The sequence below is a fragment of the Momordica charantia genome (genome assembly GCF_013281855.1).
Source record: "Momordica charantia cultivar OHB3-1 chromosome 3 unlocalized genomic scaffold, Mcharantia_2.0 BLBB01000003.1, whole genome shotgun sequence".
NCBI classification, from domain to species: Eukaryota; Viridiplantae; Streptophyta; class Magnoliopsida; order Cucurbitales; family Cucurbitaceae; genus Momordica; species Momordica charantia.
In genome coordinates, this window is record NW_028275161.1 from 20286759 (window position 1) to 20306044 (window position 19286).

The 19286-nt window shown below is 35.4% G+C and overlaps 3 protein-coding genes and 1 long non-coding RNA gene across 10 annotated transcripts; 2 read left to right on the forward strand and 2 right to left on the reverse strand.

Moving 5' to 3' along the window:
- Window positions 1-1575: 1575 nt before the first annotated feature.
- LOC111010882 (tryptophan synthase beta chain 1) lies at window positions 1576-3778 on the forward strand. The gene is made up of 4 exons (XM_088121339.1): window positions 1576-1963; window positions 2147-2503; window positions 2766-3199; window positions 3290-3778. The coding sequence occupies exons 1-4, from the start codon at window positions 1673-1675 to the stop codon at window positions 3561-3563; spliced, it is 1356 nt and encodes a 451-aa protein (XP_087977465.1). The 5' UTR covers window positions 1576-1672; the 3' UTR covers window positions 3564-3778.
- Window positions 3779-6787: 3009 nt separating this feature from the next.
- LOC148212547 (uncharacterized) lies at window positions 6788-9019 on the reverse strand. The gene is made up of 2 exons (XR_015789629.1): window positions 8626-9019; window positions 6788-8210 (listed from the first exon to the last, which is right to left on the reverse strand). It is a non-coding gene; the product is annotated as an uncharacterized LOC148212547 (long non-coding RNA).
- Window positions 9020-11230: 2211 nt separating this feature from the next.
- LOC111010739 (beta-glucosidase 46) lies at window positions 11231-15217 on the forward strand. 3 transcript variants are annotated; one of them, XM_088121649.1, is made up of 12 exons: window positions 11234-11676; window positions 11750-11816; window positions 11930-11988; window positions 12134-12209; window positions 12301-12375; window positions 12475-12562; window positions 12675-12927; window positions 13112-13227; window positions 13380-13635; window positions 13723-13825; window positions 13897-14005; window positions 14667-14804. In XM_088121649.1, exons 1-12 carry the CDS (start codon window positions 11479-11481, stop codon window positions 14761-14763), a joined length of 1497 nt encoding a protein of 498 aa, XP_087977775.1. In that variant the 5' UTR covers window positions 11234-11478; the 3' UTR covers window positions 14764-14804. The 3 variants fall into 3 exon arrangements, with proteins under 3 accessions (XP_087977776.1, XP_087977775.1, XP_087977774.1); XM_088121648.1 differs by lacking the exon at window positions 14667-14804 and adding an exon at window positions 14813-15217 and having other exon boundaries at window positions 11255-11676; XM_088121650.1 differs by lacking the exons at window positions 13723-13825; window positions 14667-14804 and having other exon boundaries at window positions 11231-11676; window positions 13897-13963.
- Window positions 14616-19286, reverse strand: LOC111010740 (Pseudouridine synthase family protein). Of its 5 annotated transcripts, none has more exons than XR_002601378.2 (10): window positions 18950-19286; window positions 18176-18304; window positions 17819-18073; window positions 17651-17732; window positions 17250-17365; window positions 17115-17169; window positions 16433-16544; window positions 15954-16123; window positions 15257-15594; window positions 14616-15026 (listed from the first exon to the last, which is right to left on the reverse strand). XR_002601378.2 is itself a non-coding variant. In XM_022284263.2 (9 exons), exons 1-9 carry the CDS (start codon window positions 19174-19176, stop codon window positions 15310-15312), a joined length of 1431 nt encoding a protein of 476 aa, XP_022139955.1. In that variant the 5' UTR covers window positions 19177-19286; the 3' UTR covers window positions 15121-15309. The 5 variants fall into 5 exon arrangements, 3 of the variants coding, with proteins under 3 accessions (XP_022139955.1, XP_022139957.1, XP_022139956.1); XR_002601376.2 differs by having other exon boundaries at window positions 15252-15594; XM_022284263.2 differs by lacking the exon at window positions 14616-15026 and having other exon boundaries at window positions 15121-15594.

A 19286-nucleotide genomic window follows, 5' to 3' on the forward strand; every position in this document is an offset into this window, starting at 1 on the left:
GATCTACTAATATATATCTTATCTATTTAACTATATTTTTTAATGTCAACTTGAACATAATTTAAATAATAAAGATACCAATTTCCAACGAAAAAGTCTGGAGTAATTTGAATTTTCACTCCACATATAAAAAAATATAATAATAATAATAATAAATAAATAGTTATATTTGAATACTGTATATGGTATTAAGAATTCTTTTCATTTTTCTAATTCTTAAAGTTTACTTCTATTTGAACCGACCAGTTGAACTAACGAATCCATGAATTTCATTGAAAGAATAAAAACATTTTTCATACCCATCTTACAATTATGGGAGTGGTGGCCCACCAAATGAATTCTTCTTTTAAATGGAATTTCATTTTTATTTGATGATTCATTAATCTCTAAATTTAAAAAGAAAATCATATATTTTCTACTCTTATAACATCACTAACTAAATTGATGACGAGACAGATAACAGATCATGCTATAGATATTTTAGAATCTTTTAAAATTGATGAAACAAACAGAAAAAAAATATATATATATCAAAGTAGTTGAGAAAATTACTAAATTATCTATTAATCTCTAAAATTCTAAATTATGATTTTATGTCATTTCAATCACGATTAGCACCATTATTAATGATGTGGCGCATATTTGTATGGGACATACATGTTAACTTTTTTTTTTCTTTTTTTACCACTGATCACAAAAATAAGCAAAATGAAATAAGTTTTAATTAAAAAAGAAGGCGTATTATCAAAAAGCTATAGGCTCAGAGATAAGTGATGTGAGGTGGTGGAGGGTTCGTGGACGGTCCTTTTCATTTGGCAATGCAAATGGGACCAACACGCTAAGTTCCATTATTCGTCACTCAAATGCGCCCAATTTTATATGGCCCTTTTCAAAGGGTGGGTCTTACTTATCCTACGTCATATTTCACCCTTTTTTTTTTCAAATTTAGGAATCTAGATTTCCATAATTTTCTCAATTAATGTCATTTTATTACATTTATTTTTATATTTTAAAATGTATTTTTTAAAATCTAAAGTTTAGAGTTAGGACTTTGGATTTCATTTATTTATTAAAAGGAGAAGTGGTTTCTAATGGGTTTATGATTTAGGTTCTAGGGTTTTATTTATTTATAAAAGGAATAAATTATGTGTAGTTGGTTTATAATTTAGGAGGTAAGTTCTTATTTATTTATTAAAAAGAGAAATTGTATAGTGAGTCTATGGTTTAGCATTTAAAATTTAGGGTTTTATTTATTTATTAAAAATATATGAATATGGATAATTTGATCTATAATCTCTATTTTGAAAAATTTGTAAATTATTAAGATAGGAAAATATTTGGCTACCTAATATTTGGCTACCAAACTAAACCTTACTTTCACCATTATTGGAAAATCAAAAACATATTATTTTTTAAAACAAAATCGCATGTGAGGATAAGATTAGATATCATAGGTAAAGAGCAAATATTTTCATTATTATATTTTGGACTTCTCTTTTCTTTTCTTTTTTTTCTCTCTTCTTTTCCTACTTGCTTTAAACATGCCATAAATACACAGTTTAATTTGGAGTCTGCAGTTTCCTCTATTATATATACTCCCCTGCTTTCCCATCATTTGTCATATAATTCAAATTCCTCTTTTTCCATTTCTATACACACACACACACACAAAATGGCATGCAACATCAGCAACGTGGTGAAGAGTCCTGCAGCTGCGGCCATAGCCAGATCGCACATAAAGCTTGGGACAGCAACTGGGTCTGCCTCTCTAAGGACAAAGAAGAAAACCATGTCGGTGGTAAAGATGCAGCGTGTAACTAATGATCAGAATAAGACCATCAAACCGGTTAATGGAGGAAAATTTGGGAAATTCGGTGGCAAGTTTGTGCCTGAATCTCTCATCACTTGCTTGGGAAAGCTGGAAGCTGAGTTCAACCTGGTTTTAGATGACCCTCATTTCCAGGTTCCTAAATTCAAAATTGTTTACAGTATCACTTAAACTAATTTTACTTTCTCTAATAATAGTACCAGGCCCAATAACTGAAAATCATCGTAGATGAGTAAGAAACAATAATGAGAGGTTCAAACATTAGACGTCTCACCTCAACCTATTGGATATCTAACCGCTAATATTTGTGTTGTGCAGGAGGAGCTAGAGGTGGCGCTGCGGGATTACGTGGGGCGAGAGACGCCGCTGTATTACGCGGAGAGGCTGACAGAGCACTACAGAAACGAGGAGGGAGAGGGCCCAGAAATATACATAAAGAGAGAAGATCTGAACCACTGCGGCGCGCACAAGATGAACAACGCCATTACGCAGGTCATGATTGCGAAGCGCATGGGCAGGAACAGCGTGGTGGCCGCCACTGGTGCAGGCCAGCACGGCGTCGCCACTGCAGCTGCCTGCGCCAAACACGGCTTACACTGCACCATCTTCATGGGCTCCAAAGATATTGATAAGCAGCCCTCAAACGTCCTCTTAATCAATCTGCTCGGCGCCAAGGTATATACCCTTTTTACTCATTATACCTTTTGACAAATCTGTTGCCATTATTCATCGATGCAACTTTTTCAACTCTGCCCCACCCTACTTTCACTTTCCTTTTTTTTTTCTTCTTATGGTTCTGTGTTTGATTCGAGATCGTACACCTTTACCCTTTTAATTTACTGATCATCCGATAATGTCAATAACCAACTAGAGACCAAATGTATTTATAAATTAAAAAAATTGAAACAGAAAGTTTACAACTCTATGTGCGGTGTAGGTGAGACCTGTGGAGGGAAACTTCAAGGACGCGTCATCGGAGGCGATAAGAGAGTGGGTGGGGAATTTGGAAACGAGCTACTATCTGACGGGGACGGTGGTGGGGCCGCACCCGTGTCCGGCGATGGTGCGGGAATTCCAGTCGGTGATCGGGAAGGAGACGAGGAGCCAGGCGATGGAGAAATGGGGAGGGAAGCCGGACGTGCTTCTGGCCTGCATCGGCAGCGGCTCCAATGCTCTGGGCCTCTTCCATGACTTCATCAAAGACCACGATGTGAGGCTCATCGGCGTTGAGGCTGCTGGCTTCGGCTTGAACTCCGGAAAGCACTCTGCAACTCTGTCTAAAGGACATCTAGGGGTCTACCATGGAGCTTTCAGCTATCTTTTACAAGATGACGAAGGACAAATTCTGGTCCCTCACTCCGTTGGCGTTGGGTCCGTAATTATTAATTCAATACACCGCCCTACCTAAGTTAGATTGGATTAGTACGTATTCTCGTTCTAATACCATGTTAAATTGTACAGGCTGGAATACCCAGGAGTAGGGCCGGAGGTGAGCTTTCTGAAGGAGACGGGGCGGGCGGAGTTTGGGACGGCGGGGGACGCGGAGGCGGTTGAGGCGTACAAACGGCTGTGTAGATTAGAAGGCATATTCCCGTCGTTGGAGGCGTCACATGCCTTCGCTTATCTTGACAAGCTCTGCCCCAGTTTGCCCAACGGTTGTAAGGTGGTTGTCAATTGCAGCGGCCGTGGAGATAAAGATGCTGCCATTGTCTTCAACTATCATCCCCAACAATAATCCTAATTTTATTTTTATTACCAACTGGTGTTCCATGAATCTTCAATATTTTCAACCTAAAAAAAGATTAAGGATATAATCTTTATCGTTCAATCTAAACATAATTCAATCGATTGAGGTATTTAAATCCGACTAAATGTCGACTTCTTGTCATTTATAAATGTGGAAGGAAAAAAATTAGTCAATTTAGATGAAATCTAATTCATTAGATCCAATCGAAGTTGAGAGCTTGAATCCCCCTCCCCTTGTTATAGTAGAAGTGGTAAGATATTAATATCTTCTTTAGATAGTTAATTAGAGTATAATTTATTTTCTTTAGATAGTCAATTGGAATATAATTTTATTACGAGATAATATCTTGTGTGGGCTATTTTGAAATTTTAATTACATAAATGTCTTTAGTTTTCAAAATTTACACTTTTTAGATATTTGCAGGATTTTATTTTAATGTAGTCTACCCTTATTGCTTTTTATTTTATTATAATTTTTAAATTTTAAAGATTTGAATCCTTAATTTGTAATTATACTCATTTAATTCTTGTGGATCCATTCAAAATTTCAACCTTAATTCCTCAAATCTCTCCTTCAAAAAAAGATTTTTTTCTCTCACCAATTAACAACCTCCAATTTTGTTAAATGAATATTTTTGCTGCTAGATTCGATTTCTTCGTTTACTGCCGATTTTCCGTTGTCTTCGTTTCCAACGTGCAAAGACATCGACAGCCAGACCTTCATTTTCCATCTTCAGGGCTTTTATGAACAAGGTATTTATTTCTTTTGCACGTTTCCAACGTCGTTCATTTCTGTCGCTGAATAAAGTTTCCGTCGACAACGCGTTCCTCGTCTCCTGTCCCCTTCTATTTTTACCATTGATACTTATTAGTCTTCCGTTAAGATTGGTATATTTGGGGATATATTTTATGTATGTGTACAGAAAATGGAAGTTCAAAAAATGGAAGTTCAAAACGTCTCAGTCTTAATATTCCTGATTATATTCGTATATATGGGTATATATTGTATATATGAATATATCTTATATGTGTATACATATATCTTATAGTTCTGTAGAAATGGTCTTCCATACCATTTGTAATTATTAGTCTTCCTTTAAGTTTGGTATATATGAGGATATATTTTGTTTATGTATATAGAAAATTGAAATTCTAAATGTCTCATTATTCTTAGTATTCCTGATTATATTTGTATATATAGGTATATATTGTATATGTGTATATATCTTATAGTTGTATATAAGAAGATATAAACGCATATATCCTATAGTAATGTAGAGAGGGTCCTCCAAAATTGAATTTTAAACTTCTCATATGGATGAAGCGAAAAAAGTTCTTGATTTCGAATTTGAGATATTTTTTTAGGGGATTTAGAGATATTTTGGGAGGTTATGATTTCAATTTTGAAGAATTTAAGGTTTTGTTTTTAATGTTTTGATGTTTTAATTTGTTTGGTAAAGTATCATTTACCTAAAATTATGGGATCTAAATTATAACCTTCCAACTGATCAATTTTGCATATTAAAATGAATTTAAAATAAATTTGTAAATACAAGTAATTTATATGATGGGTACCCTGGATTGATACCTGACAAAGCTGTAAATTCTATACATTCCTTCCTTTTATGTAATTAGGATCTTTAAATAGCTCATTACTAATCCCTTTTATTATTGTTTGTAATGAAAAATTCTCGGCAAAAAATATATAACAATATTAGAATTAGATTTTTGTTATGAGTCTGGGATCTTGTGCATTAACTTACTAATTTTCTGTTTGTTAAAATCAATGAATTTCGAGAGTTTTTTATTTACATGTTATTAAAATTAGTGAGTGAATTTAGAGTAAAAATTGCAACAACATGTGTTCAACTCTAAGATTCGATTGACTGAATTGAAAGGGCGCTATTGCAAAAATTGCTGCACCATACCCACTCAAAGGTAAAAGTTAATATGTTTTCTCTAAAATTATTTATTAAATGACTGTAAAACTATGCACAGTTGTACATTTTAAAATTAGGGTGTAAATTCTACCAATCAACCATGGATGATAATAGTAGTTGTTAGTGGTTCATTTCCTATATCACAGACATCATATTAGGAACACTTTGTTTATTTACCGGATGAACTGAAATGGTTATCGAAACTAATCATTCAATCAGACATAATATTGTTAACAACCTATTTTGAAATAGAAAATACTAACCTCCTCATTAGTAAGGAGGAATCTTGTCCTGATCACCATTAAAGATTCCTTATTTACGAGAGCTTAGCATTTTTGTTTTGAAATTTGCAGTAGAATTACGTGTCTGCCAAATTTCTGAGTTTAGGATTTTGGAAAATTAGTTGCATTTTTTTGTGGGTTGTTGACAATATTATGTTTGATATTTTTGGAATTCACTTTAAAGCATAAAAGAAACGTGTGAGTCGTGAATGGTATAGAATGACAACGAACAAAGATGTTGATGCATCATCACAACATATAACGTGATGATGATGATGTGTCCTTAGCATTAAATATTTATTGTCGCAATAAAATTTGTTGATAAATAAAAATCACATAATATATATGACGACCCTTTCAAAATGTGAAATGGTAATGGACCACATGTAGTAGAATTATTAAAATAGCCAAAGGTTTCACTTTTGGGTATTTTTTCTTGTTACAATCTTGTTATTCCCCGAGTATTTCCTTGAATTTAATGACGGGACACATATTCAAAATTATCCCATAAACTTATTTTACAATGGGTCTAGTTTAGAAAGTGAAATAAAATATAAGCTAAATTTTAAATCTAAAACCCTAAACCCTATTCTAGAAAGCTTGATCTCACTGGACTTATGAAAAATCCTCTCGTTTCTAAAGCTTCGAGACAAAATCAAAAGAACTTGGAACACAAATGTAAAATAAACCAATTAGGTAAAAACATAATTAAGTTCAAGTATGCAAACTAGCAGCAAAATAAGTCAAGAGTTTAGTTCAAGTAGTGTCTAAGCGTCGCCAAAGAAACCTAAACCAATCTCAAATCCAATATCTCACCTCAATTATAAGCTACAATAATATTTAAGTGACGACAAACGCACCAAAACTACTTTAAAAGTATAAGCTACAATTAAACCTTAATCCTTAGAATTTAGATAATTATTTAATTAGTATCATCTATTAATTTCCGCTCATTCATTAATCTAAACAAAAAAAAAAAAAAAAACTCCAAATTATAAATTCACTAATATAATAAAAATAAAACTTGACAATAAAATAATCCACTGTTATGGGTAGAGCAGGTCAAACCTGACAATTTTCTACTGAAATTTGCCCATAATCCACTGTTATGGGTAGAGCAAGTCAAACCTGAATTTGTTCTAACATTATTCTGTTTTGAGCCTTTCAAATGGCAATGATTAATGAAAACTAGGCTTCCTCGATCCATCCCATTGTGTTGATAACCATACCAGCAGCTCGAGATTGAAATAGCCTCTCCCAAGTCTTGGGCAAGCTTCTTCACAAGCAAAAATACAAAACTGAAAAACTAGTTGAGACAACCATTCCTGATCGATGCATCTAAGACACTCACAGCTTCTTCTTCCTTCAAGTACGGCATGGACATTCACATAATTGGTCATGGGTGTCTGTAGATAAACAATATAGAACTGGTTCTTAGCCATTGAGGAAAAAACTGCCTGCTAGTACAGTGAAGAGAAGACTATCTCCTTCGTAAGCTTATGTAAAACAGCAAAACTTATTCCTCATCTGCCGTGTAATCAAATTCAGTTGAACCGTCCATTTCAAGCATGGCTCCCTACCAAGTGAAAACCTTTTACATCCAACTCAAAACTTAGAATAACATAATGGAAAAACTATAAGTCAACGCAGAGCCGTCCAAATACAATTTTCAAACTAAATGGCTGGCTTATGATGAAATAATTACAAAAGTTTCAAAAACTTTGAAAACAATAGCATTTTTTTTTTTTGGATAAGAAACTGAATATATTGAACAAAAGGAGGAGAACAAACTCAAGGCAAGGAAAAGGAATAGAAGTATTGCTAAAAGCTCTTTGGTTTCTTTCCTTCCAAATAGCCCAAAGCAAAGCTTTCTTTCCTTCCAAATAGCCCAAAGCAAAGCTCGCACAACTCCATAAGATCTTAGCTTTTCCTTTCAGATATCCCCCTATAACACTTCCAGCATCCACTCAAAACAATATCATTTTTCACCCTGTTAATTCTGTTACAACGCAATCAAACTAACCAAGAAAGACAATAATGCAAAAATGTGCAGCAAAAGAGTGTAAATTACTAAAGCTTACAGCAATTTTCACACTTGGTGGTAAAGTGAGCCATGTTTAAGGAGAAAGCTCCGTGCCGAAGATCTCAGAATTACCGGAGAATAAACGTAAATAGAGAGGTGAGTCGCTTCCAACTTCAATCCTGAGCTCGCTCTCTCTATCCAGCTTGACCTGCCTGATCGAAGAAGTTGATCCCGAGCCAGCCGCTGTGGCTGGAACGCCATACGCCATTGCTCACCCAAATTGGAACTTTTCTCAAGCTAAAGCAACAATTTCAAATTATGATAATCTGGCCTGCACTTACTGCAACTACAAATAGCTCCTCTGTGACTCGAACGGCAACGCCGCGAGCGAGCTGTACAATGCGTCAATTGTTCATTGTGACCATAATTCAAGAAAATAGTGTGCGGGTTTAGGGTTTTAGACCCCCAACAAATTAAAGCAATCGACGTACGTAAAAACTGAATTCATCCATTCAATTTCAAACTCGAAAAGTAGACATTCATCAAACTAATTTCACACATCAATATGAGATGAATTCAGACTGTAAATGAGAAGTGAAAATTGAGACTTGGAAAGTAAAATAACCGATGCAGCAGAAGATAAACGTTTAAATTTCTGAAGTGATGCAGAAAATTATCGCAAAGCAAGAAGAAGACAAGTTTCAGAATTTCAAAATGGGTCATCGCTCACTCATATAGCGTACTTATACTAGTAAGTTACAAGAAATTAAGAGACTTTTAGATGCCCATTAAAGACTATTTACTCACGCGAAGATAAATCATCGCTGGATTTTTGCTTTGGCACTGCAGCAAAATGGGAGACAACGAGAGAGGAAAACCGAGATGGAAGACTGAGGTTCGAGACATATCGGACGGCAACTGTGCGACGGCGTCCGACGGCTGTAAATAGTGGAATTTTCTTTTAATAATGTTTCTTTTAAAATCTTTTCAAATGGAATATTATCCACCCAACTATTTCAGATATTTCAGAAAATAATATTTTCAAATAGTTGTTTGTTTCATTGTTTCTTCGAGAGACGATCTAGTGACATGACAGTCAGGTAGTCTATTGAAGAAACGACAGTATACTTTTATTTTTACTAAATTTCAATATGTCGTCTATTGAAAAGACGACTATCCCTGTATTTTAATTAGTACTTAACGTCATGTCTGATTTTGAAAAATAAAATAAAATACGATCATTTCTTACTAGTCATGCATTTATATGAGAGACGACAATGTTACTTTATAAAAAGAAAAACTTATTATACTTTTATGTAATATGAAATAGAATATTATTAAAGTAAATGTATGTTGGCGTAGTGGACTATACTTTCCTTTCTTTGAGCGAAACCAACCCTAAGCAATTTGAAAAAGATCCATGTCCCACTTTTTTTTCTCTTGCTTTGCTCCCTGGCCCTACCTTTGTAGTTCGAGAGAGAGGGAATGAAGCTAGAGAGAAAAATGTTGAACATGGATCCACGTTAAATAAATAGGTTGGTCGGGTCAAAATGACCCGAACTAAATATTTTCATAACCAAACTAACTCGATTAGATTTTTGGGTTGGTTCTATTTTTACCCGACCAACCACTTTATTTAACCTGAAATGTTGGTATGTTTTTAGTATTTTTAGATTTTGAATTTGAAATTTCAAAATGCAAAATTACATTAAATTTTTTTTAAATATATTATTTCACCTTATAAATACATTTCATTTTTGTTAAAATTAAAAATATATAATATATTATAAATTATGTAATATTGTAAAATAATAATTTTATAAAATATATGTTAATAAATTGATTGATTTTATTTTAGGTTGGCGTAAATATTTAGTTGGTAACTTCATTAGCTTACAAATATTATTGAGAATTTTTTTTTTTAAATTGGGATCAATTTTTGAATATGCTACCAAATACATATTTGAAAATATTGAAAACATGTAATACAACTTTATTTTTCATTAAATTTATTGTTTTCAAATCACGAACCAAACACACCCTAATTATGTAGTGGAGAAAATTTTATGGATTAAATAAAATTAAGAAAATTTGTCAAGAAAATAGCTCAATTGGTTGAGAAATCTTCGTGCTGTTTAACTCAAAAAATAATAAAAAAAATAAAAAAATCTAAATGTCAAGAGAAATATTTTAACACCACAAGAATATGCTGCTGTGGGAGGTTTACAAAATATATAATTTTTGAAGTATATTTTCTAAATAAACAAGGTAATATTCTTTGAAAAAATAAACTTGCAATAAAGCAATATATAGATAATAGAATCGAAAAATTAGAGGGCTATTATTCTTTTAAAAAAATAGAAATATATTTCGTTAATTAGGTTTTGTTTACGTTTTGTTGCCACTTGTTATAAATGGCATAATTTTCAAAGCAACGAAAATTGCTTTTGCGTTACCGTTACGGATCTATAAATAATTTCACAATATCTCTACTAAAGAACAAGTTCTAGAAAAACTTGTTTCAAAAAAAAAAAAAGAAAAAAAGTCCTAAAAGCACTAATTTGAATTAAAAAATAAAAAATACCAAAACAGTCCCATCTATTGTCTAGATGTGACTCCCGTGCACACAGTACAGATATAATTCCAGGGCATTGCCGTCAATATCAGCTTTGTTTAAAAATATTAGAGCATCTAAAAGTACGTTAAAATATTAATTATAAAGTAAAATTACGCCATTATTTGAACTATAGTTCAAATGAGTGTTTATCTCCAATCAAAAGATAGATCGTGAATTTAAATTCCGACCCTATTCAAAATAAAAATTTCAGAGTGTCAAGTAAATAAAAGGGTAGATGTCACCTGAGTAGTTGAAAATTTTTCGATCTCCAACGGTACGAGATGTCGATTTCTGTCTAGTTTGAGGAGGAGCAGAGCGGCCCCCAATAATGCATGCCGAGCCAACACACGCAGTACAAAGCAAAGTGAGAGACCAGATTCCACTTAAATTGCAATTATATTGCCATCTGATGCTACTGAAGAACACTACTCAAAAACTGATAAAAGAAACCATTATTTACTGTCAAAATGAATGTCTAAAGCTACACTTTTTTGAAGATAATATCTTAGTCATAGATCAGGTCACTCAACCATTCATCTCACTATTAGTTTTTGGATGTTTTTGTTGCTTTCTCATAAGCATCAAATTGACCATTAGGCAGCTGGCCCACGACTCTGTTACATCAATAATTTACTCGTAAAATCGTTGGTTCTTTTGGAAAGCTAATGGCATGGAGGGACCCCCAATTGCCCCCATTACATCAAGCTTCAACCTCAACCTTCATCAAACTGAAAACTTGTCCCAGACTGCTCTGATTCAGTAAAATTAATTCATTTTGGAGTGGTGGGGTGGGCTCTAAGCTATCTCTACGCATAAATCCAATTCTAATCACATAATATGGGATTCATTATAGAAACTGAAGCTTTTCTTGATACTACCATTTTCGGTAACTTTATACTTTGATGTGATTGCTGATCAGTATACTAAGAACCAGCTCCATTTGTACACAAGGGAATGTCGTTTTCTCTTACCTTTCTGCGGCAGTAGCCTTAATCAGAGCACTGCCGCTCGCCTTTATCTTGCAGATTGCTCTGTTTTGATTTATGAGGAACTCTGTTTCTCTCTCTATTATGGAGTTTTCTTTGGTACTTTATGGAATTTTTCTCTGGGTGTTGGTGATCTTTTCTGCTTTTCTGGGGTCGTATAGTCACGAGGTGTTGGAAGAGAGTTTGAGTTCGAGTTCGAGTTCAAACGTGTTCTCAAACAATTTCCTCTTTGGAACTGCTTCTTCTGCCTATCAGGTTTACTCTGTTTTCTTCTTCTCTTGCTTTTATTTTTGCTTGTTTCTTGAGCAGTGTTTTTCTTGTCTTTCAGTTTGAAGGAGCTTTCTTAAGTGAGGGTAAAGGCCTCAACAACTGGGATGTTTTTACTCATGATCCTGGTTAGATTGGTCCTCTTTGCATCATTTTGATGCTTCTTTCCCTTTTGTTTTTCCATCCCTCTTCATCTGTTCATCATAATATTCAGAAAGTTTCCTTTTTTTTTTATTGGCAGGTAATATTGAGGATGGAACAAATGGAGATATTTCTGTTGATCACTATCATCGTTATCTGGTTAGTATTTGAAATCATTCTCCTCAAGCTTCTAAACGTCACTCTCATCTCACTTTCTGAGCTCTTTCAGCTGAATAGCTCACTTCTCTCTCTCCTCTGCTTAATGTTTTGGTCGACATTTTTATGGAAAATGAGCAAATAACAGGAGGATCTTGATCTTATGGATTTTATTGGAGTCAACAGCTACCGCTTCTCTATTTCATGGGCAAGAATACTGCCCAGTAAGCTTCCATTTCTAGTCAAGAACTTGGCTCTACTCTAGACTTTGGCATATAATCATCTCTTATAACTTTTGGAATTATAAACTTACAGAAGGAAGGCTTGGAAAGGTGAACAAGGCTGGGATTAATCATTACAGCAAGCTCATTGATTCTCTTCTTGAAAGAGGTTTTTTTCTAAATGTCCTGATAAGTTGATGGCCACTTCAACAATCATCACTAATCCCATATGATATAACAACAAAGACATACATATGTCTGCTTTCAGGGATAGAACCATTTGTGACATTGGCTCACTTTGACATCCCTCAGGAACTTGAAGATAGATATGGAGCCTGGCTGAGTCCCCAAGTGCAGTATGATGCAAACTAGCAATATTCTGCCAATTCTGCTCTAGTTTTGAACATCTTTTGCCCATAAGTCCTGCTGATGCTGAATAAAAGAACTTCTTGCTTTCTTGTTTTGCAGGGAGGACTTCAGATATTATGCTGATATCTGCTTTAAATCATTTGGTAATCGAGTCAAGTACTGGGCCACCTTCAATGAGCCAAATGTTCAGGTTATTCGCAGCTACAGGAGAGGCGTATTCCCTCCATCCCGTTGCTCAGGATCGTTTGGCAAATGCAGGAGCGGAGACTCAGAAAGAGAACCCTTTGTTGCTGCCCACAATATTGTTCTATCTCATGCTGCTGCTGTTGACACTTACAGGTCCATATACCAGGTAAGCAACTAATCAAATTATAGGAATGGAAAAATATTGATCTAGTTTACCTGACATGATATTTTGAATCTATACATACATAGAATTGCTTCGACAGTACTGTTAAAATGTTATATTAATGAAGACTTTGTCTATCCATCAAGTTCCTAGAGAATCTGTTCGATTAAATTGATCTTGCTTTCAGGCCAAACAAGGAGGTATTATTGGAATTGTTATAAATGCTATGTGGCTGGAACCCATCAGCGACTCATTTGAAGACAAATTAGCAGCTGAGAGAGCTCTATCTTTTTACATGAGTTGGTAAAACTCAAGGCCTTCATTTCATTACTTCCTACACAGTTAACATCATTTCATTTCCCCTGTAAAAGAAAAATAAAAATAAAACTACATATCATATCATATCATTACCGCTAAATGTTTAAACAAATTCCAGTGTTAAAACTCAAATGCAGGTTCCTGGAGCCAGTTGTATTTGGGAACTATCCAGCAGTGATGGAGGAAATTTTGGGACCTGATTTGCCCAGTTTTTCAACTAAAGATCAGAAGAAGCTGAAGAATGGAACAGATTTCATTGGCATCAATCACTATACCAGCTTCTACATAAAAGACTGCCTCTTTTCTGCCTGTGAACCGGGACAGGGGTCGTCTAAGATAGAAGGTTTTGCTTTATTGACCCAAATGAAGGAAGAAATCTCAATAGGAGAAGCTGTAAGCAATTCTGAAAATGTTGTCCTCTAACGCCCATCATCCATATCAGGCAAAATAACTTGAAAATGTTTCTCCATTTTGATGTAGACTGAAATTTCCTGGCTATTTGTCAATCCTCAAGGAATGAACAAGATGGTTACATACATAATGGAGAGATACAATAATATACCAATGTTCATAACAGAAAATGGTAGGTGGATTAGAAGGCAGAACAAAATTTGAACCTTTTCCTTGCGATGAAACTGTTGCGTTTTCATGCAGGTTATGGGGAGAAGGACAAACCCAATACTCAAACTGAAGATATACTCAATGATACAGGAAGAGTAAATTATATGAGCAGTTACCTCGATGCCTTGGAAACATCAATGAGGTATAAGCAATGCTATGATACTATTGAAATACGTCATCTACTTCTTTAGTTTTTTCCATCAATATTCTCCTTTCATTTCATTTTCTCTCAAGCATAGACTCTCACCATATCTTATATATAGATTCCATCTTTTCCCTTCTCTATTTCTAATTTGCATTTGAAAATTGTCAATGCCCTTGTTCATTATCACATCCCCTTTTTCTTAAAGAAAAATATGTATGTTTTCTGTTTGTAGTTGAGAGCATTACCAACCTTGTAGTGAAAGGGCCATCCATGAAATCATGAAACAATTTCGAAGACATCTGACTGAGGTCTGAGAAAATTTTTAGAAATCTTTTCAAATCATCTTAACCTGGTCTCAAAGGTCAAGGAAACTCTCCCTAAATTTCACTACTAGTCCCTATTTTCCTCCACAGTCAAAAAACATAAAAATCTGTTTTAGAGAATGATTTCACTTCAGCAACTAGTATACTGAGGGAGGGAAAATTTGGCAAAAAAAAAAAAACACACGACATTTTGACCCACAATTTGTAAAAGGGGCATACAAAAAGGCATTTAGCCAAAAAGAATCTCGAATATAACTCCATGATTGGGAAAAGACGAGAGGATCTAATGCTTGGAGGATCGCTAATATACTATACTTTTGAAATCATGCGTATAGCATCAAACTTGATTACATCCATCGAGTACAGAATGAAGGGTTTGAATTGAACTACATCCGAGGGTCCAATAGAAAGCAAGAGTTTCTCTATGTGTAGCGATGATTGAGGCTTGTCCAGGTTGTATTTAATGTGGTGGCTTGTTCAGGGACGGAGCAGATGTGAGAGGGTACTTTGCCTGGTCTTTGATGGATAACTTTGAATGGACAAGTGGATACACGGAAAGGTTCGGGCTTTACCATGTAGATTATGGGACTCTGAAGAGAACTCCAAAGCTGTCAAGCTTTTGGTACAAAAAATTCATTGCCCAGAATTTGATCCTCAATAATGTCAGCGCACTTGTGTAAGTCCAGGAAAGTGATCTGAGCAAGCAGAGACATAAACTATATGAGGGTTGCTTTATGTAATTGCCTGTACACAAATGATTTGATTATTGAATGCTGTTAGTTCCGTTGGTTAAGAAATATACTAAGCTGGTTGTATATGGCTTGGTATCTTTGTATATAAAAAACTTGATTCTAGAGCAATACAACATAGAGAGTATTTTCTTCTACTCTTGTGTGAGTGATGTTGGTGGTGGGAATAACCTTACAGATTTGAGAAATTTTGGCTAATGCAAAACGGCTACTTGGAGTCGATATCGAGCTATAATTGTTCTTGCTTCCACCAAGGGATCCCAGCATTGTAAACGTGTTCCCCAGCATCCCAAGAAATCTCATAAGCCTGAAGTCCAATCGCAACAGCTGGTTCTTTTCCATGTCGTGCAATCCACTCTGTCACATCCATTTCTTTATCTTCTTCACTTGTATACTGTTTCTGACATTTTCCAAATGGATTCAACCCAGGATTAGTCGTCTCTGCAACTGCCGCAGGCATGTACATGGAATCACCAACCAATGGTGCTCCACAATCGGCCAATTGTGCTCGAATCTGCATATCATCAGGAAACAACAACGTATTTATTTTAGTAACAATTTTATTTTCTTTTCTTTTCTTTTCTTTCTTCCCGGAGTCGGCAGCTTTGTTGCCCAAACCCAGGGGCATCCATGTCCGTCCAAAGCTTAGACCCGGAAGACATGAAGAGTTTTTTTTGTATTAAGCTCGCCCAAAAATTCGAACTTGCAACCTCTAAACCAATATGACTAAGAGACCTCAAACCATGGGGCCGCCCTTGGGGGCATTTTAAGAACAATTTTAAATAACGGTCAAAAGTCTGGATACAAGAATTTCTGAAGATGGTTTTCAAAGAACAGAGGTAACAACTGAAATAAAATGGCTACGCTAAGAACCTGATGTGTCCGACCAGTCAAGAGGTTGATTTTGCATTCATATGCTTTCTTTTTGGATGGCCACCCACATTCTTCAATAGAGTATTTTGCTTCAATATCAGCAACCGGCCATGGAACCTCTCTGCATTCCAACACCTCAAGCTGACACAAGTTCCATCCATCGATACAATCTGCAAGCAGCAAAAGGACTTAAACGGCCAACCACATCTTAGTCTGGATACATTTAGGGCTGGGGTAGGAGGCTGAGGGTGACACCACCGTAGGTGTTGGGTTGGGAGGGAGTTAAAATATTTATACCACAAGGACAATCATTTGCACATTAATTTGCTGGCAGAATATTAAAGACTGATATTCTAAGAGCTAATGGCTGCAAAGTAATTATCAAGCGGTATACATCTATCCCCTCAAGATATCAAATTGCAAGAAATAATTCAGAGCAACATCCAACTATTATTTCAATGCTTGATTGAGAGACTTACCTTCTGAAACAAGTCTTGGAGCCATATTAATTGGTCGCATATAGTGTGTTATTATTCCTATTGGCACAGGAGCAGCAGCAAGAGCAAGATAAAGCTTCTTAACCTTTTTCTCCTATTAAGAAAAAAATATGAAGCATTCCAATCAAATTAAGAAATGAAACGGATGGGGACAAATAAATTAAGTAATAAATGTCAAATATGTATATTAGATATTCTCCCAACAACAATAAAATAACTCAACTCATGCACCCTGTTTATCACGAATATATCTCAAAATAAAATCCATCCTTATTCCTTTTATCTTACACCACCTCCTTGCAAAGTGGTTTAAAATAACAGTCTTAATGCAAAGCTTATGATTAGTTTTCACTCTCGTTCCCTTGATGGACCTTCTTATCATAGATAAACTTCATACTTAGAGAGAGAGGACAGTAGGAGCCCTTTTATCTTTTACCAGTATGGTGAGCTTAAAGAAGGTTTAAGTGTGAACATTTAACTATTCTATATCGAAATAATAATGCGCATGCACTAAAAAACGAGTGGGTGAACTGGGATTAAAAGTTAAAACTTCCTTACTCTGCATTTTCAGTTCAGCATTTTCATGGAATGGGCTTCCCAGTTAGTATGGTAACTTAATTTATAATGGCCCAATTGAAGAAAGAAATGATACAATAAAACTTACTCTGATTTTACGATGAAAGACAGAGCAATATTCTTTTGTCCTTGCCAGAATGATGCTGCAAAAAAGTGTAAATGACTTAATACGAGTAATTCATTATAAGGCAGTAGAGATAAAAATACCTACAAGATACATTACCAGCCTTCAGTGCAGTTGTCAATCTGATGGGTAGTCCACAAGGGAGATGTTAATCCTAAAGCACGAGTTGCAAAAGTTGCACAACTTTCTTCTATGTTGTCAGTAGTGCCTCCAACCTGACATAATACCAGTCATGTTTAGTAGCTAAATATGTGTTTGATAACTAACGAATGAGTACTGAACTAAATGATTTTGACGTTAATATATTATGCCATCCTATTGAATAAATTTATCCATATCGCCAACATGCCTGCACTAGTTTTCATCAAATCTTGCAGAATGTAACAAGAAGAAATAATGCAACAACCGACAGCTATCACATGCATAAGGAAATGAAGTTAATTCCTTAAATTCAATACCAAAACAAGTTAAAGATTAATGGTTCAAGTGTTACCACAGACCGATGTACCAGCAGGTTTGTCCAAAACCACATAGGATTCTCTCACAGCAATAATTCTTGATTTCCAATCAATTTCATAGCACCTGATTACTTGTAAATTGCAACTAGCATCAACCCAGTATGAACATCATATTCGTTTTTGAAAAGAAAAACAGGTGGCTCATTTTACCTTGGAAAGCGTTTAGGATGCACGTGAACACGCAAATACGTTCCAACCTCCATAAACTCATCAACACGAGTTATCCGGAAAGTCTTCTGTGCTTCTCTTACCGTTTTCCCTTTGATAGATGCTCGCCCTCTCAATAATGATGGTTCTGTAAATTTTTTGAATAGTCTAATTTGCTCAGGGGTTGCAGTTGGCGGGGGCCGTGGGCATACTAGGGCATAATATACTGCACCAAAATGAATGAGATCTGCAACATACCTTCAAACAATGAAACTCTTAATTCATTGCTTCATCTTAATTTGACTTCAACATTGTTGCAGCAACAATTATTATGAACAACTTAAAGATAATAGAACGTACAGAGGAGGAAGATCGAGGGATTTAGAGATGTACTCCATGACAGGCCCCCCTTCCAAAACGACCAGATGTTCAACTCTTGGTGGTCCATTGAGTGAGGGACATGGAAGCAAACGATGATATTGAGGGAATCTGAAATCAATTTCAGATTGAGCATGCTAAATCCTAAAGGAATCAAGGAATCGTAGAAAGGAAATTCAATTACAGGGGTTGGGAAAATGAAAAAGAATCCAACAAAAAATCATAGATCGCTGCACGTGCATTAATAAAACAAGCAAGCTAAGGGAGCAATCACTAATCAGCAAATGTGTCGAGAAACATTGTACTTTTTCCCATATCTGACAGAACCAAACAAAACCACAATTTTCAGTGCTAGCCAGTAAATATGGGGTTCAATGCTCATTATTCATAGTCCATATATAATTACCATAGTTCGAGCCACGGACTTTCTTTAAACTTAAATCCTTCCAACTTGCTTTCATTCGGCAACACTTTTGCCGCAACACAAGCAATTTGCAGAGATAAATAAGATTCTATGGGACAACGTGTTAGAAAAACTAGAAATGTTGCGACGACTAACAATGAAATCTCCCACAACCACAAAATTAACAGTGAAACGATTTAATTTGGATGATTTCTTCGGTCTACCTATGAATAAACGAAGTGAAAGCGCGACTAAACAACAGTACTCCCGTTTCCGATACTTCGAAACTGGAAACAAGATAGAACTAGCCATCAAACTACAAAGTAAACTAAAAATGTCTAAAATTGCAATACCCAATTTCTGCAGAAGAAGTCGGAGTTTGTGCAACAGTAACATCTGCTATTGAGGATTCACAGCGGAACACACTGCTCTTCGGAGAACGGGGAACAGCCAAGTAATTGTCGCAGAAAGCACTGAGATTAGCACGAGTTCTTGCGAATGTGCGTCGCAGGGTTTGTGATGTGCTGAGGCCACGGCAACCAATGGCAGCAACCAGAGCTATATTAATGGAAGCCACCATCCCTTGGAGGCTATGGAGCCGGGATGGGTTGATGAGAGCAAAATGATGTCCCTCTTTGCGGAAGGGAGAGGATAATTTCGGTCGCAATTTCTTCCCTTTTTTTCTCTCTT

Excerpts from the sequence above, each read along its gene's own strand:
- LOC111010882 (XM_088121339.1), top strand. The coding sequence starts at position 1,673 with ATGGCATGCAACATCAGCAACGTGGTGAAGAGTCCTGCAGCTGCGGCC. Across the intron at positions 1,964-2,146 it reads TAGATGACCCTCATTTCCAG|GAGGAGCTAGAGGTGGCGCT; the intron begins GTTCCTAAATTC and ends TGTGTTGTGCAG. Across the intron at positions 2,504-2,765 it reads TCAATCTGCTCGGCGCCAAG|GTGAGACCTGTGGAGGGAAA; the intron begins GTATATACCCTT and ends TGTGCGGTGTAG.
- LOC111010740 (XM_022284263.2), bottom strand. The coding sequence starts at position 19,176 with ATGGTGGCTTCCATTAATATAGCTCTGGTTGCTGCCATTGGTTGCCGT. Across the intron at positions 18,074-18,175 it reads TCCCTCGATCTTCCTCCTCT|GTATGTTGCAGATCTCATTC; the intron begins GTACGTTCTATT and ends CATTGTTTGAAG. Across the intron at positions 17,366-17,650 it reads ACAAACCTGCTGGTACATCG|GTTGGAGGCACTACTGACAA; the intron begins GTCTGTGGTAAC and ends GTATTATGTCAG.
- LOC111010739 (XM_088121648.1), top strand. The coding sequence starts at position 11,479 with ATGAGGAACTCTGTTTCTCTCTCTATTATGGAGTTTTCTTTGGTACTT. Across the intron at positions 12,210-12,300 it reads ATGGGCAAGAATACTGCCCA|AAGGAAGGCTTGGAAAGGTG; the intron begins GTAAGCTTCCAT and ends ATAAACTTACAG. Across the intron at positions 12,563-12,674 it reads TGGCTGAGTCCCCAAGTGCA|GGAGGACTTCAGATATTATG; the intron begins GTATGATGCAAA and ends CTTGTTTTGCAG.